The sequence below is a fragment of the Cyphomyrmex costatus genome, unplaced genomic scaffold (assembly GCF_001594065.2).
Source record: "Cyphomyrmex costatus isolate MS0001 unplaced genomic scaffold, Ccosl1.0 scaffold116, whole genome shotgun sequence".
NCBI classification, from domain to species: domain Eukaryota; kingdom Metazoa; phylum Arthropoda; class Insecta; order Hymenoptera; family Formicidae; genus Cyphomyrmex; species Cyphomyrmex costatus.
In genome coordinates, this window is record NW_017275130.1 from 405,387 (window position 1) to 424,461 (window position 19,075).

A 19,075-nucleotide genomic window follows, 5' to 3' on the forward strand; every position below is an offset into this window, starting at 1 on the left:
CGAATTAAAAATACTTTATTGATTATTCCGTTGAAAAACGGAATTTTCAGAAAATTATTGTCATTCTGTAACATAAATAATGATTCTATTAGATTAACATTCTTATGTGTGTGCGAAAGTTTCTAAAAAAATTGAAAACAAATTCTAAGAAAAAAAGCAATTAGTATGTAAAATTATACGCTATTTTTTTATCGTAAACTAATGTTTTATATTTTTGTGCTGCTATTAACAATATCTGTATTTAAATTTTTAACAGATTAATTATAAATTTAACGATATAATTATCGTTTGTCTCTTCGATACCACAATAATTAACACGCCATCAATAAAAGATATGCGATCGGATCCCTTACGAGGTAATATAGGCAGGTTTTATAAAGTGTTATTACATTATCCGTACCATGAACTACAATAAAGAACACATCCACTATCAGTTTGAATAAAATGGAAAATGGAGCACTTTGTAGCTACTATATAGAGAGAGATCATTGGAATAGTCACTTATAATATAATACGGTAAATCCGTTTTACAATTCTCCATGCTTATAAGTTATTGCGACATACTTAAGCGAAATAAATTCCTCTCGATGAAAATATTTCCTGTGAGGCACATTACTTTGTTTCAGCAACATAATTTATGTATTCGAGAAACAAACAAAAGGTAGAGTAAATTAGTAAATTATAATTCTATATTGTAAACATAAATCATAAAACAATAATAATTTATATATATTGGCATTATTATGAGCTGTTTATTATTTAAATTAACCATTTATTCATTTTATATTAATTTCTTAATAAATTAAATTTCAATCTATTATTTCAGATTTCTTATTATCTTTGCTACATATATACAAGAGGATTTATTTATTCTTACTTTCTACATAAAACGTAACCAAATTTAGCACTCTCTAACATTTACATTTCTTATAATAAGAAAAGATACTAAAATTAAAAATTCCATATATACATACTTTGAAATCAGGCGAAAAAGATAATTGCAAATTCTAAGAAATAATTGACAACTTTTTACATTTAAAATTATTTGAAATTGTCAGTTACATATAACGCGATCACTTTTATTTTTTGCGTCCGTATACGTTTAAACATTATTAGCAAATTGCAAGCTATGTACGCTTAATATTTTTAAATGCAAAAGTAATGACAACACACATATATTTACATTAACATTATTATTTATATAAAGAGATTATTGCAATAATTTACTAACCCACATTTTGTATAAAAGCGAAAAATAAATATATATTTCCTATATCTCATTAATTATTTATTTTCTTCGATTTTACAAAATATGAGTTAATTCACTATTGCAGTAAACACCTTTTACGCGTGTTTGTAAAACAAATAATACACTGTTAAATTAAATTTTTAACAAATCAAAGTGAACATTTTTTATATATTACATTAAATGTAAAAATAGAAAATACGCTTGCACAAAGCAAAACTTTTTGAGTGAGCGCTGAAATATAATTTGTATGCCTTTGTCAATATTTGTTTCATTAACTAATTAGAAAATGAGATTGCAAATAATATGTGCCCTTCTTTACTGGATCTACAGACCTTCTTCTTTAAGTGATGGCGAGGTCAACAGAGTTACCGCTTGAAATGGAAACGGTAAAAGCCAGCTACTCTGGCACCTTTAGCGCAAAAGGGGTTAATAGATTGGTGGCTTTCTATGTCTTTAGGGAAGGAAAGTCTATTAGTACACGTTCGGCTTGCAATGTGTTAATTACGCTTCTCACGAAGTACCCTGGTCACTCTGGCCTAATCAGCCAGGTATTCCGGACTCCATGTAAAAACGATTTTTCTCTCTATGCTTCGCTCTACGCTTCGCTTTATGCAAATTTCATGTACAACAGGAAGAGATCTTTTACGGAGAAGAGCGATCCTACGCAGCATCAGTCATATCGACATTTCTTCGTTGTAACATTCACCACGATACCTATAGTTTCGTATCTGGAGAGCGCTTTCTACATTGCGTTAATCTTTGCGTAACAGTTTCTACACAACGATGGCCTACGTGGATAAACCACCGGCCAATATCACAGTCATGGTGGTTATCCCGAAATTCATAAATAAATGACGATGAAACGACGATGAAGCCGTCGCCGATTGAAAATCAATTTGCTCATCACCAATATCGTCGCCCTTTAACATTGGCTCGTCTTTCATACCGATAGCTTTCTTCTCATGATTGTGATCCATCTTCCATGTTTTCTTCGATTCACGCCTTGAGCCTGGTTTGCGCGTCGTTGGCGGCTTATCGATCCCTGAAAATGGCGACATAATAAATTTGGTGATTAGAGTTAATGTTACCAAGTAACGTATGAAGTGTGCTCTCGATAAAAAGGGAAATAGTTTGTAGCATGCTTTTAGTATCGCTAGTACGGACCTTTCTGTGATTTAAGAGACTAATGTATATCTTGTTACTTTCTTCCATATAGATTCTTTTCAGAGAGTTACTTTTCCTCTTATTTACTTTTTGAAGTTAGTTTTTTTTTTCTTTAACAATCCTTTTGCACATAATATACTCGTTTTTAACTAAACATTTTTTTTAACATTTACTAAACATATTATCATTAATTTATTTACTGTTAAGGAGGTTTGAGCGTTACTTTGAAGTCAAAAATGCAACTGAAAAAATTTATTATTATAACGATTCGGAATCATGCGTAATATTAGTGTAATAAATTCTGGATATTATTTATGTGCTGTATTCTTAGTAAATTATTAGTGAATAGAATATTAACAAATGTATAAGATTGTCAACGACTCGAGAAGTCGAGTATACACTTGACAACGTTGCACTTTGCGACGTGACGGGCAGTGACAGATTATAGCGATCATGGCGAATTATAAGGAAGAAATACAGAATCGGACAATAAAGTTTTAAATCCATACGGTCAAATTCGATTGTCCTGTTTTGTACACAATTGTTGATATTTCATCTGTTAAATCCTAGTTTTTCAAAATCTTAAGTTGGCTGAGTGTGTATAAATCGGTGATTATTTACTTCGAAACGACTGTTTCCCATAAGAAGCTTTGTTAAAATGGTCAATTTCAGAATGACGTTACAAAAAAACTATACGGTCAATACCTATTATCAAATTATGGGATTATTTATATACAGTGTTTATCTACATCATATTAAAAAATTAAGTCTCTAAATTGGATTTCGATTAATGCTCGAACCTTTTCTTAATGTAAGAAATTACATATTTCGAATTATATAATCGAAAAACTATTATTGTCCAAAAGTAAATTTAAATAAGAAATTCTTTAATTGAAGTAAATGAAATTAAATACGTATGAGTTTAAATATGCGCAATCCATTACGATAAAATAGAAACAGCGCAATTTCAAAGTTAATTATACAAGCTAAAAGCTCGTGTTTATGTATTAGTTCAAGCCATGCTTATCGCCATGTTTACTAGCATTGGTTTTATCAATCGGTTTCAATGTAAAATCATTTGCAACGGATATCGAAATAAACACACACATGCTTTCTATACACTAAATAAAAATATTTATAGGACGGTGATTATAAATTTTCACAATTACGATGTCGATAAAAGTCAACGATAACGAAATAAAAAGTACATTAACTAATTGACAAATCGAACATTGGCGCTTAAAAATCGGAGTGATCGTTTGAATAGAGATTGAACATCCGTCGCAGTATGCAACACAGTAGAAAGCCGCTTTACGTCGAATAGCGTTTGAAGCGAACGGGCGTAAATGGCGAATCGAGATATCGGTAAAGCCTGTCCGCGTGTAATAACCGGAAAAATAATCGGCCAGGCGGTCGGACTTTCCGCGCGATGCTCCCCGGTTTGACGTATTGGAATGTCGTCCGTACGGTGTTCCCGCAAACCCGGAGAGCTCTTGTCACTTGCACACTCCGTCGAAATGTCGAGAGTTCGGAAGCGATATTAATTCTCTCGTGCGTGCATCGACATTCCCGCACGATGAGACGAAAGTAGACTTTTTCTAATTAATCCGCAGGATGACAACGTGCAAGCCCGCACAATGTACTGAGGTGACAATAGTTAACATTTGAGACTACAAAACAAAGATGAATATCGATGGATTACGATGCAAGTATATAAGCGTAAAGACAATTGTACGTTTCCTTTAATTTTGACGTAGTGGACATATATAGATCCATGTAAACTAGTTAAAAAGTTACGAAATAGGGTTCACAAAATTTGAAACAAAATTTGAAAAAGTACTAAATTTCAATAAATATTTATATGAATAGTTTTAATTGTAAGTAAATATTTACTAAATATAAACACATTTTTATTTAATACAAATAAATAATATCATTAAATATTTATTCACTGTAAGTAAATAATTTACTTATAGTATTATATTTCAAAACATATGCATTAAAATTTAGCAAATATTTTTTCAGTATATACATTTTCAAATGTATTTCCGCTAATGTGATATTTTCAAATACACATATATGTTTTAATAAAATAATTTTTATGAAAAAAGAGAAATATATTTATATAAAAATTTTTTTTAATGTACTTACACACTTCCCTATATTTTATCCTAAAGGCTCTTTTGCATATTTCAGTCTGAAAGTTACCTTCGTGAACAGATGTGAGCCAAACATTGTTGAAATAGTAATCAACTTTCGTTCGATGTGCAGAAGCTTATGCAACGTTGATTTCAATTCGCGAGCGACAATTGTGTTTGCACTTCTGCAAGGTCAATGCGTTTATATTTACTCGTAGTAGCTGTTTGCAAATCTCGGAAAGCGTACGCTGCGCAATGTATTCGGAAGTACAGATGCAGAATGTGTGCTCTCGGCGATCCTGACAGTTCAACAGCGCAATTTAATAAATACATTAATTAATACGCTCGGACACTACGTTCCGGTTGAATATCGGAATTGTGGTCGGACCTGCGTTACCGCGCTGTTACCGAAAAGCCGTTGAAACAGCAGTTCGTCTCGAATACCTTAAATTACGAATTTACATTTATTAGCATGCCGTTATATCATCGCCTTTGATGCTTGCTGTGTCTGCGGTAATGAATATTGCGACTGTGGTTTAAGATGTTCAGAGCTCTTCCACCTCACTGCAATTAGCCGCAGTAATGTGTTCCACCGTAAAATCCGTAATTCTGTTCACTTCACTACTGGTGATGCCTGCCATTTCATGATAACGCTCTTTATAGCGCCTGAAGGTGAGCAATGATCAACCGTAGGGCTAAAATAATTCAACTTGTCTTCTTTCCATTTATCTTTTCATCTGTCTTTCGCAAAGAATTACGAATAAAGTGAAGCGAATTATGGATATACCTTTAAAAGTTTCATTCGCACCATCAGTCTCGAAGAAGTAAAAGTATTAAACAGCGGAGAGACGCAATTGTTTTGTTCTTATATTAATATAATAATTAGAACTCTATACTGTACAATTATAGAAATTAAGAGAAATCTAATAATTTCATGCGCGTGGCATGCGTATTGTATCTGTAACTGTTTAGGTAACTTATCAGAGATACACACAATTTAACACAACTATAATTTTCGCATTGCATTGTAATATACCGAGTATATATAGATAATGACAAAATAATAATTACGTTACTAAATTGCTAATAACTTCCAGAAGTTACGTTACCGCGTGTAATAGTAGCAGGTATTCTGAAATCAGATTTGCTGGGCCAATTGCGACTTAATTCTTTCTTAAAGAACATCCGTTTCTACCGGCAAGCGAAGCAAAAGTGAACTAACGACCATGGCTACCACGGCACGTTTATCGGTCACATCTATATGCGCGCGCGCGCGCGCACGCTCCCTCATCCGGCGATATAATGCAATTTGAATATAGGCCATCATGCACAGACTTTGCATGCCATGCGTGCACGTCATTGTACAGACTCGGAACGAGCGACGCGGTGTAGCGCAAAGTTTCCTCGCAGTCTTAGCTGCCTCTTAAAGCATCCCCTTCGCGACTTGTTCCCTTATTGCGCTGCGTCCGTCGACAATTCGTCCTTTCTTACCCTCTCTGCCCTCTAACATCCCTTGTAATAATCAAGCTCGAGTAAGATTCCCATCAAAGTTAACCGACTTTAGCGGAACATGTAATCCACAGACCAGTGCCCCCTCCTCGCGGTAATTATTGCTAATATTGTTAAACGTGTCGCGCTGCCGGAAAAAGCTTCCGATAATAGCGACAGAGAGGCATGCTAGTCGACTGACATTTCAACGAAACGCAAGCCCGTTGAATTAAATTGCTGGACTAATTATTGGAGAAGTGATTCGCGAGAATGGAAATTCGTGATGGTCTGTACAGGCGTGCGGGCGTGTCCCCGGGCTTTCCCGTCGTCGCTTCGACCGCAGCATTTTATTTGCAATTGTCGGTAATTAAGTGCCTCACTGCGGCCACTCTCCTTCCCTTTCCCCTTTCCGTTATCCAATCATCATGAACGGTGATTTTTGTTAAAGCCATCGTTTTCTTTCTCTCCCTTTGAGCGCATCGCTTCCATCCGTCCTCGCCATCGTCGACACTCTAATTGGAGAGACGATCAATTAACATCAGCGAGGTCGAACGGAACAGACGGGTCGTGCTTTACGCATTTGGCGTGCTTGCCACTTGAACCTCATGCGTGAGTTCCAATGAAATATAATGACGGCGTGCGGAATGGACACGTGACGTATGACGCGAAGATGAGATGACATGACGTATGACGCGACGCAGTGCGATGCAACACGACACTACGACTCGGTCCCTTATTCCTTATGCTTTGTTGATTTGCAGCGACGATGCTTTCCAGTATATGTGCCTCCTTATTGAGGATTACTTATTCTACACTTTCACTTTGCTCTTCTTATATTTCTTCCCGCGAAAAAAACTAACTAACGTTGTTAACTAACGAGCGGCAACATGTCCTGCGAAATCGTTATTCTTTTATCCCATCAACGCGACGAGGGTAAGTGGTAGAACAAGGGTAAACAGGTACGGAGGTTGTCTAGCTTCCAAAGTTCATATGCATAGAACGATGATAGAGATCAAGCGACGGCACCGTGGAATGGCGCGGGGAATGAAGGGTATTGGTATACTGAGATTGGGGCAATTACGTCGAGTAGGCAATATCGATCGGCGATAAACCGATAAGTTATCCGTTTAAGAATCGTGCCCGCCACCTGTTTAATTTCGGGACAGGAGAGATGTTTCGTTGCTCTCGAAATAACTATTGTCGAGATACAAACAAATTTTTTATTCATCTCGCCGCGTACGCCATTATTTCATAATGAGTTTTAATCCATACATACGTTTTCTCATGAAACATATTTGACTACAAAATCCATATCGTATTTTCCAGTAATAAGCAAAACTAATTTAAATCCTTTATATAAAATTAATGCGATTAAAAATAATAAAAATGATATAATGATATTAACATGCGGCTCAAGTTTGCGTTATTTATTAAAATGTAATATTTATTATTTTCAACTATTTATATGTAAAATATAGGGTATACAAGTAACTAATCCTTTTCCTGCACATGATACGCGCGATGTAGGTAACGGGAAGTAGAGAAGCAAAGAGAGTATGGCAACGTTTACAAAATAAAATTTAATTATCAGTAAATTATTTGTATCATGTAATTATGTCAGATAATCACTACGAGCATGAATATTAAAATGCACATACAGGTAATACACGCAATAATACAATAAAATACGTATTATGAAAATTAAAAGAGATATTTTTAGTGCATGCAGTTTTTCGTACGTAGAATGCAAAGTGAACAAAAGAATTAGAAATTGGCCTGAAATTATAAACGATTAAACGTGTTCTTTATGCGAAGATAAGCAAGTATTGTACATACCGCATAAGTACGTTACATGCAACTTATGCAAATTAATGAGTTCATAAATGTTATACTCACTGTAAAGTTTTATCTTTCCATCGGTCTCTCCGAGGGAGTTTGTCGCCACGCATCGAAAGGTACCGAAATCCTGTGCGCGTACAGATTTTATCACGAGCTTCATAAGTATTTCATACAATCCTTTAGGAATTGTTTCGACCTTATAGTTTTCGTCTGAAAAACATTGGAAATATCGATGTATTAAGTGCGATAAATACGGATGTATCTGAATCGCAAATGCTATAATTTCCATAGAGATTTACGTGATCAATCAGCGCCCATACATATAACATTAAATGTATAGTTTATAAAGAAGCACACACTCGTTATATCAAATTGTTATATCAAATGCGTGAGTCAATAAAATCAACAATAATTAATAAAATAGAGCTTGTGAAGCGCACGCATGCCTAGATGAAAAATAAACTCGTTCCTCCTAATCGAAGTCAATGATTCAGAAGGTTGTTAACGGGAAACGCATGACACACAAAACCGGCTTTTTCGCGTTGATGCAATTGTACTTGTCTCTCGTTAAAAAGCTAATTTGTTTCGCGTGTTTGCCGCGAATGGAGGAGCACTAACTAGACAGGCTTCCATGGCAGCTCGGAATAACAGAAAATTCCGGATCGATGCAGCAGTAAACTTCATATTTACGTTCCAAGCCGCTTAAACATCATGGAACCGCGCACAGTACGCACAGAACAGACCGTGCAAATGTCGTTTTCGTTCTGGCGCGTGGAAGACGACGTGAATGTCGATTTTCGTGTTATTAGTTCCAAGTTATACGACACTGTCGATGCGGAAAACAGGTATTTTAGAGGAAAATTTAGTGTTCATATCGGTATATCTCGTGTTATACGAAGCAATAAAGAAATCATATTGTTCTGTAAGAGTTTGTTTGTTTCGATTATAAGAGTATACGCAATTTTATAAATACATATTAAAAATCTGTGGAATATGATAGAAATAAAAATTTATGTTGTTGCATTTCATTGGGATATTTCTGATAAAAAGGAAACATATAAAATCTGCACATCTACGTAGTAAAAGTAAGTTCAATATGTGTGACTGAACATTTTGATTAATATAAACTCGATATTTCTATTATACATTTATATATAATAATATTAATAATTTATATATAATAATAAATTTTTGGTGTCATTTTAGATAATCTATTTTTCCTTGAATCGTTTTATGTTTTATTATTATATCTGCATTGAATAAATGTCTTTTTTGACACATTTATTTTATTATTAATATTAGTTTAATAAAACATAAAATGACAGCAGCTAATAATTTAAGTCAATTATTTATGTGTACGTATTTGTCCAATGTAAGAATACAAAGTAGCGCATTGAATTTAAAAATATCGACTACATACTAACAAGAATTGTCTCTTTGTAATTAATTGATGAAAATTTTAATGCCAATATTGTACAATATTATATCCATCGATTTATCAGAAACGTCTTGTGACTTTCGTCAAACATCAATTAAGCTACTAACAAATGACTTTGCGATATAGATAAAAATTACCGTCTGCAAAAAAAGAATTTCGCGTGCTCTTAATTAATTTGCAGATAATTCATTATAACGCTTTAAGGAAAAATTTCAGCCTGTACGAAGGGTACTGTCACGAATTAACGACCCGACACGAGATGGCACGCACACGTCTTAAGTTTTAATGCCGCTGCCCTTGCCCTTAAACCTTTGCATATCGCAAAGGTGCATGGTAGCAATTAGAGTGAAACGACCACGTTAGCGCGGTGTAATTAAGGCGAATTGCATTACAGCTGCTCGTGCGTGCACTTCCCGACGTGGGCAGAAAAGGAAAAAAAGAGAAGAAGAAGAAAAGAACTTGTAACAATTATTTCACAAATTGGAATAAAATGCGCTCTCAGTTTCATTAAAACTCTCATTCTTTCTACTTTGGAGACAATGAGTATCATTCACGGATTCTTTAATGATAAATATTATATATCTTAAGAAGCAATTCAATATTTGTATAATTTGAAAAAGAAATAATTAAAACTTATTAATCTTGCAATAAATTAAAAAAGTAAAACTTAAGAATTGAATGATTAGTATCACTGTCTTAATGTCTCCATGATAAAAATGTTAATTTTATATTTTGCATATTTGTGTACGTTCTACTCAATTCATTCTAAATAAATCAATATTAATTAGTTAGTTACCCGTCATGTTGACAATTGATTTTTATTTGTGCTTAATGAGAGCATAAAGAATAACGTAAAATATTTATTTTTTGTAAAGCTGCCTTAATTTCATTATTCTTTTTTGTGCACTATTTCTATATTACTATTGATAAAAGTGAAAAGCATATTATATTTGGACAAACAGAAATATATGCTCACCATTGGCAATAGTTTCGTTCGATGGCTTCGTCCAATATGTGATAGGACTGGGATGAGCTTCGCTACGGCATTCCAACGTAACAGTTTGTCCTTCGTAACCACCCACTAGCTGATTCTCAATCCAAACCATTGGCTGAACTGTGCAAAATATATTTCAATAAAATATCCATTAAAATATAAAAATTACATGTTTTTAATCTTAATTAAAAGAAACACATTTTTTATTTTTATTTCATAAAAACTAGCAAATGTTTCATACTTTATCGAACTTTTTAATTGGCGTGAGATAAGAAATCACACAATATGACATTGACTATATATATTATTTTTATTGTACATAGCTCTGCAAAAAACTGTTTTTAATAAAGTCTAGCTGACAATATAATGTTAAAATATACTTGACATTAAAAACTACGTAAAACTAGGGAAACACAGTACACAGAATTTAACGAAACATCCAATTTTACGAACTCATCACAAGGTGCAGCATCTGACGTTTGACGTATAAAAGTCTTACTAAAGCTCCAGCCTCCATTTTTAAAACATGTTCCCTTAAAATAGGGCTCTTATTTTTTTAATCAATCCAGAAACGTCACTTGTCCTTTTAGTAAGCGACTTGTTATATAGCGTAGCAAAATTACGTAGCCAGCGGCAGGAAAGATTTAACTCCGTTTTCAGGAACAATGGCCCTCGGGATCAGCTATTCACCATGCCTACCCCGAGAGGCGTCATTACGCGAGATCGCTCACACCACACGCGAATACGACAATTTAAAATATATTTTGCGACAAGCGCTCGACGCGTGTATAAGAAAGGATTTCTACTACTAGAACGGGGGACAGAACTGCATAAAATATCATTCGCATGCATTTTCCACAATTATATATGCTTGAAAAAGCAAAGGACGGAAACGGAATAGTTAGAGTTTTGATTGAATTAAAATTTTCGAACTGAAATTTTAATAATATTACATCGTGTTATATTGTATAACATTCTGAAAAGATTAATTCTGGAAAATTAATTCACGATGATTATGATATGAATAAATTTCGATTAATCCTCGTTTTTCCAGGGAGATTAAAAAATTTTACGTAATATTTTTTCCACCTTGTAAAATGGAGAGAAATGCATTTAATTATATTTCTCTCAATCGCAATGGAAAAGCCATTTATGCAATGTATTTCAGCACATTTCACGCTACCGCTTGGCTGGAAGTGTTCCTTAACGTTGGTCATAAAACGGAATTTAGGATCACGTAGCAAAATTACGTACAGTGAACAGTGAGGAGGATCCGTTTGCTGACTGTTGGTGGCACCCCGTTGGACGCTATGCAGAGATACGGTCCCATATGGAGACGCGTGATTCGTGTTATTTCCAGCTCTGGACCCACGATACTCCCCGCTGCAACAGTTTACATATGTAGATGTAGACATACAAATTCATATGGACATGGATTACGACGCATTATTATATACGCTTCGTTCATCGTTCAGTGAAACACACCCATGACACGATCTGACCAATTGCACACGTTAATACCGCGCCGTTAATTTTTAAGCATTCCAAATTATGAGCATATTTTTGAAATTACAAATCATAAATTTAATCATCTTGGCTTGTGAATGACAATATCTTTCATAATAAAAGATAATAATTTAATTTGTTTAATAATGTTCAGGATCAAATAATAAACAATGAGCATATCTGCAAATTATTTGTGGAGAAATCAAACTCTTTTTGCTAGCACTGTATCAACAAGATAACACATTTGTTTATTAGGAATAGCGAGTATACTATTGAAGAAAATACCTTTCACGAGTTGATGTTTTTATAAAAATTTTTTTCTAAAATAAGAAAGCCTCTTTGGATCTATTATTTTAAATTATACACGCGTTTAATGTTTAAACTTATTGTTATTAGAAAATGCACATGCAATAATAATAATAATAATAATAAATGCACCTTTGTTATATAAAACAATGAAATATACATCTACGGTAATCAATTTTGATAAATAACTAATAACGGTTAAAAAATTTTTATTTTTTTCTCATTTTCTTTATATCTTCTTCTCATATATGTTGCATGTAACGTGTAGTGTTACCAATAAACGTATGCATGATAATTAAGTGGTAAGCAAGCAGCAACGTGAAGCATACTTATGTTCTGAATATTACGGAATATTAAAATGCGTAAATTATAATACACATATAGCCCAAATTTGTATCTTTCTATGCATAAAAAAGTAATTAAAAGATTTCGGAATACATATTATACATATTAAGTGAAAAAATGGGACGTTGATTCACTACTAAATGACATAATTTCGTTAGACTGCACATTGTATTAAATGGAACGTAACATAAATATTAATATGCAAAAGTGGACAAAGTAGCACTCATTACGTCAGCTGTAATTTCATATGTTGTAAATTAATATTTGCTCTCTGATATTTTCCAATAATTTCTGTTTCGCATGTTGCAATACGGTCGACTAGCTTAATATTGCGAAACAATTGATTTCAAGTTTAATTAAAATGTGTATTTCCTTAATTTCGATATTATATAATTAATCGTGCTAATCGATTTGTACATTGAAATTACAATTAGTTCCGCGTCGCGAGTGTGTAATGAAGTTAAATTGACAATCTAGCACATTCATTTCGAGATTGATTATCATATAATTTACATAGTTCCTTTACAGATCAACGGCCTACCGATGTATAGGTATACATATATCGTACTGTTATCAGAATGATAGTTTCATAATTTACACAATATGAGAATTTACAACTTATTAAATAATATATTAATACAATATATTTAAATAATATATACATAATAAAGTATCCTATTTTAATAGAATCATCACAATGAAAGTAGAAGTATACACAATATACGTGTATGTATGTATATACGTATAAGAAAATTTTAATGTCAAATATAATAATTAAATTTGTTCTTTAAAAGAAAAAACTCAAATAATATAATCAGCTTCTAATTACAATATTATTACTTATTGTATTTATATTTATTAAGATATTTATAAAATGTTAAATAACGTAAAATATAATCGTTTTTTTTTTAACAATTTTATTAAAATATATATATAACAATAATTTTATTGTTATATATATTTTATTACACTTACCACACTTGGGAGTATAAATTATTCCATTCGTGCTGGATTTGTTTTTAGCATTATTTTAAACACTATTGTATCAATAGCATTTAAATATATATCGCAAAATTTGTGCGTAACAACGTCTGCATATTTTGATAACAGTTTGAAAGGCGCTTTCGTTCATGCACCTGTTGAGGCTTTCGAAGTAAATTCGTACTTCAAACTTTTATCGTGTGCAGAAAGCAAAATCTCTTAGTATGAATTATCATACAAATAAGAAAACGTCGAACACTTTTCTCGACTATTATAGGAAGTCAAACGGAGTGCGCGGATTTCGATTGCGAAAATCGTAAGACCGATAGCGCGTTGCCGAATACTCCATTCTACGGTACTTATCGTCTAATGGAATCGCTACTGAATCTTTCTACAAGACCAACGTAAGACGAAGAGACGAATAGAGGGACAATGAGGCGCGACAAAATACTTTAAAGTGATTTCTTAAAATCGGCTTGGAAAAAATGGAGGTTTCGTCTGGTGAATAAATCATCAGAAGTCGGTCACAAATCGATATTTTACAGGGAGATGTCCTCTCGTTTCTCCACATTTCTGACCCTTGGCACGATTTCACACAAAAGGATAAAAATATATTACGTGTGTGTTGCACGTCGGTTTGTTGGTCTTTGAGAAACACTCCGAACTCAGTATGAACTGAGACGAATAGAAAAGGAAGGAGATGGAAGGAGAAGAGAACTTTTGGAGCCGTATAAGAGGAAGAGACTAAAGCGGTGCTTTAGCTATCTGTCTGATATACACTCGAAATGTCTCCGACACTTACTTGCGCAATTAGTCAGCATAAGATCTAAACAATCTTGATGCGGGTGGCGCGTAAAACAGGAATGCTCTTGAATGAAGCCGGCAGCCGAAAGCATGTGATTGGATTGAGAGAACGGTAAATCTTGCCAAACTAGATGTTTTTAAGAACAAAATCTTTTGAATAGAATTGCCGGATATCACTATTTTCTGCTTCAATTTTTCATAAACTGAAATAACCAATTGTGAAATCTGAATGTATAATACATGTACTAAGCCTTATAAAAAGTTGTTTAAAATATGTAAATTAGAATATAAAAAAATATTTTTAAAATGCATTTAAATATACTGGTAGATATATTCTTATAACTATAGAAATATAAAATCTCTGTTCGTCACATTTTTGTAATAATAATCTCTTCAAATATTACACGGATAGAACGGTTTTTGTTAGAGTATTTAAAAATTTAGCTGGATAGAAATCTGGAAATAATTCTGTTTTAAACCATCAAAATAATGTAGGACGCTAGAAAATCAGAACTTTTTACAGTATTGCTTATTAGTGTTCTTAATTGAGTGTCCTATAAATAATTATTTTGATAGTTTGACATAGTTACTTTCAGATCTGTGTATCCAGCTAAATTTTTAGACATTTCAGTAAAATCATTTCTATGTAATAATCAAACTGTATTTCCCTCTGTCCCTCCATTGAAAAATTGTCATGTATTAATGGAAAGTTTTCGTTAAAATATTCTATTGCAAACATTTGTATAACATTCCTTTTACGATAATTAAGAAATTAAATTACATGTTGATTACTAGTTCCTGCTAGATTTTACTCAAGACGGCATAACGACAGAAATTTGTTCGGAATTGTAAACAAAATTAATTTCTCACCGAATGGGTTAAGTAAATGAGTTTATATTATAAATGCTCAGCAATTTCATTTCGATGGACATTACGCCGACGGCACTTTGCTGATAATAACATCAGGAAAGAAACCATTTTGTGTAACGAATCGTTAAATTCTTTCGTCAATTGTAAGAGACTGTAGCAGGCGGAAAGATAATAAGAGAGAGAGACAGTAAAAATTACTGTTGAAAGTATTGTATCATCAATGCAATAAGAAAATAAATTAAAAATCAAAATTTAAAAAAAAACACAAAAATATACATAATACATGTATTGAATAAATAGAGATATTAGGAGTACAAAACACAATTATTAGAGAACAAAATATTCTTTTACATTTTTTATGATATATGTATAAAAGTTCATTCTCTTCTACGTTGTTTAAATTTTCGTATTCAGTTCTTTTCTATCTTGTTTAAAAAAACAAAATAATTTCGGTTTTTTTAATTGAATCGAATGCATGCACTTGGCAATATGTTAGGGATCCAAGGAAGAAATTTGTTTTGTCTATTTCATTTGCAACCTTTATCCGATTATCAGACGTGTTCAATTTACAATGAATTCAACAAAAGGCGCATCCGTATCGGTTCAATGCCGTCCATCAAAACTCATTCAATGATACGATCCGAGAGCACAATAAACGTCTCGCTCAATCAGCGCGAAACGAGACGGCGAGCTTTCTGTCACTCTGTTTTGGAGTGAGATCGAGAAAAAGCCTCGGAGCTGTTCTATGAGCAGCGGGTTATGTTCAATATACGCGAAACAACGCGAGACAACGATGCCGATGGGGCATTGAAAGGAGACGCGGAGATTGAGTGAGAGGAACGGGACTCTATCTAGAGAGTAACAACCGTCATTCGTTGCACGATGGAATACTCGACAATCGGCGACCAACGAAGCGGTGCGCCGTATGGTAATAGTAGTAGTACTAACAATAGTATAGTAATAGTAGCAATACCAAGATACGTACCCTGCCAGTTCGACAAGCTGATCGTGCCACCCGCTTCACGACGCCACGTGACCGTCGGCTCCGGTGTTCCTGTTGCCGCGCATCGTAGCGTCACGTTGCTACCCTCTCGCACCACCATATCCGTGCTGGTGGGATAGTCCAGGATGTCCGGTGGCACTGAAACAATGACCACATTGCGACGAGAATGTCCCAGAGGTTGCGTGGGCGCGAGCACGCGTACCAACGCGAGCGACTGTGCGCGATGATCATTCGCGCGGACCAGATAGATGGTTATCTCGCGACGAGCAGATCATGCACCGCCGCCGCCGCCTGTCGTGTAATATCCCACGTGCACACACTGTACACATCACAAGAGCACGCACGCCACCGACACATCCTGGGGTTCGCGCCCCATTCGTTCGCGGATAGCGGATTCGCTCGTAAAATCTCGATTCACCCCACCGATCTCACGTTCGGTTGAATTTTTGCAGAGTCCCGGACCACGTCCGGTCCGAGCTCACCCTCCGCTTCCGCTTTTCCGTAGGGAAATACCTTTTTGTTCCATTGAAGGAGCGATTTCTTTCTGTTTTCTTTTTTTTTTTTTTCTTCGCCGTGGTGATCTTTCGCGCGTGACTTTTAACGGTTCGTAACTCACGTTACTTTTGTCGCAGCCGAAAGCTCGACGGTGGTAGTACAATGACGCATAGTATTAGAACGAATCTGCTTTTTACGACACGTACGTGCCGACGAGTATGAGAGCACAAGCTACTGGATAAAATTCGGATAAGACTTACTTATCAAGCAGATATGTTAAATTGTCATAAGCTAGATTACCATACGAAATAACTGTATGTAACTATTATAATTCGTACGACTGTGCACGCTTTAAAGCACAAAATTACGATTTTTTTCATTTATGCATACATATATCTTTAATATATTTACATAAATATCTACAATATGTATACGTTGTTCCTACAAATTTTACGGAATGTAAAGAAGTTACAATTTATTAGTTCCATAAATTAACGAGAATAATACAAACAGGATCTGAACTTACTTAAGAGAATGATATAAATGTGTGTATGTGTGTGTGGATTACTCAAAAGGAACTACATAAGCAACCAATATATCATGCAAAGTAATTCATCACGTCGCTTTATCTGAGTTTAATAAACGACAGTTGAATTCGATATGGCGAATTGTTTCGTACTTAGACGATATATTAGACAGTTTAGGTTTAGAGTTATCGTCCATTCCTCTAATCTGAATAAATAAATCAAGTAAAGCATCAAAATCAATGCTAATCCAGGTATTTTAGATTGAGCTCTCTTGTCTCATTTGCATCAACATTTTTATACTGTCTCGTTTTAAACAATTTAAATCTGTTATTCGATCATTTTACACAAAAGTGTTCTTCAAAAAGATATGATGACATAAAACAAAAAAAAATACATGTGAAAAATAAAGCAGCTGACTAGAATTGTGAAAATTTCTCTCTTGTTTGGACAAACGCATCATAATATTGACGATGAATTAAAGTTAGATGCAGAAAAAAAACCACTTAGTTAGATATAGGGATCAAAATTTATAGGAATCTCCTGCTGTTTTGTATTTGTAACGATTTGTACGATTGAGCGAATGATATTTATTCATTTGACTTTGAACCCATTCATCAAATGAGTTTAAATATAGAAGAATTGTATTATCGTATTCAGAATGTGCTTTAATAAAGAGAGCTTCATGAAAGGATGTAAATTTAATTATATCTTAATCTGCTGTGGCGATTACTATATTAGTTAGATACGCAAAAGTTGTATTCTCGGACTACGGACTACGGATTACCATATTAGTTATTAACGCAAAGCTATATACTTGGACATTTAAATAATTAATTGAATATTTAATTTATTATAAGTATCGCTTCTCTTGTTCTCTTTCTCTTTCTCTATTTAAACTGTTCTTTACTTACATGGAAAGAACGATTTTTTTAAGTATTTAAAATACACATATCTGAAAATAATTTTGTTTGAACTATCAAAATAATCGTGTAGGGCAACCAAACTGGTTGTTAAAATGTTACAATTTTTTGTAACATTGTCGTAAACGCTTAAACGCATTCTATGTAATTATTTTCATGAATCAACTAAATTATTTTTAGATCTCTGTATCTCTACCTGAATTTTGAGATATCTTCAGAATACCATTCTTTCCGTATAAATATAATATGTATATTTTACATTGAAATTCAGATGGATTAATAGCTTGTAAAATTTTCACGCTGGCATCAGCAATACAAAGATTATTCACATGTAAACGGAAGCGATCTTTCCAATACAGCATGGAATATAGAATAACGTTTATTATAAAATATCGTTGGTTCTTCATGATGATCGACCAACGTACTCTTGGCGAAAATAATCTTCACCGCGAATGGAGAGGCCATTGACACGATACATTTTTCGCGGCAACAATGCGAAGAATTTCGTTATCGAGTTGCTTTCGAAACGGAATAGAGCCGAATATGGCTGGTGCACATGCAGTTTGTACACCGGAAAGACGGCTGGCCGGGAATGGTTTCCCACGGCTTACGCGGACTAAGTTCTTTCCCGGTCACGAAAGAGGCTACCTTCGTGAATAGTCCTTTCTCAGAGACCGACGCCGACGCGACGTCGCGTCCCCCTGGTGAGTTACGAAAGACGTGTTCGGAAGGCAAAGAGGTTCCAGGACGAAGTTTCCGCGGATGCGAAAAAGCTACCAGTGCGAATGGTGCTTTCGTGTGCTAACGAGACGTTGAGGGTGGACCGAGAGTTGCGATTGCATAACAGCGTAAATCCGAGAGGCACATTAGGAATACAAAGCTTCTCTTTACGATAATCGATAAATAATTTCTTTTTATTGCTGAAAATAAATATAATTAACGATAATTATACTACAGTGGTTGCTTTTTTTACAATATGTAAATGTGAATAATTTTCCATCGTTTTCG

At 34.1% G+C, this 19,075-nt stretch overlaps 1 protein-coding gene across 1 annotated transcript in view; it reads right to left on the reverse strand.

The window, feature by feature from the left end:
- Window positions 1-2,037: 2,037 nt before the first annotated feature.
- Window positions 2,038-19,075, reverse strand: part of LOC108777661 (neurotrimin) — an 82,286-nt gene continuing 65,248 nt past the window's right edge. Inside the window, exons 4-8 of the mRNA XM_018544608.1 lie at window positions 16,108-16,263; window positions 11,565-11,693; window positions 10,293-10,430; window positions 7,936-8,088; window positions 2,038-2,291 (exon numbers count right to left, since the gene is read on the reverse strand). Coding sequence (XP_018400110.1) covers window positions 2,038-2,291; window positions 7,936-8,088; window positions 10,293-10,430; window positions 11,565-11,693; window positions 16,108-16,263 — 830 coding nt within the window. The remainder of the gene's footprint in view (window positions 2,292-7,935; window positions 8,089-10,292; window positions 10,431-11,564; window positions 11,694-16,107; window positions 16,264-19,075) is intronic.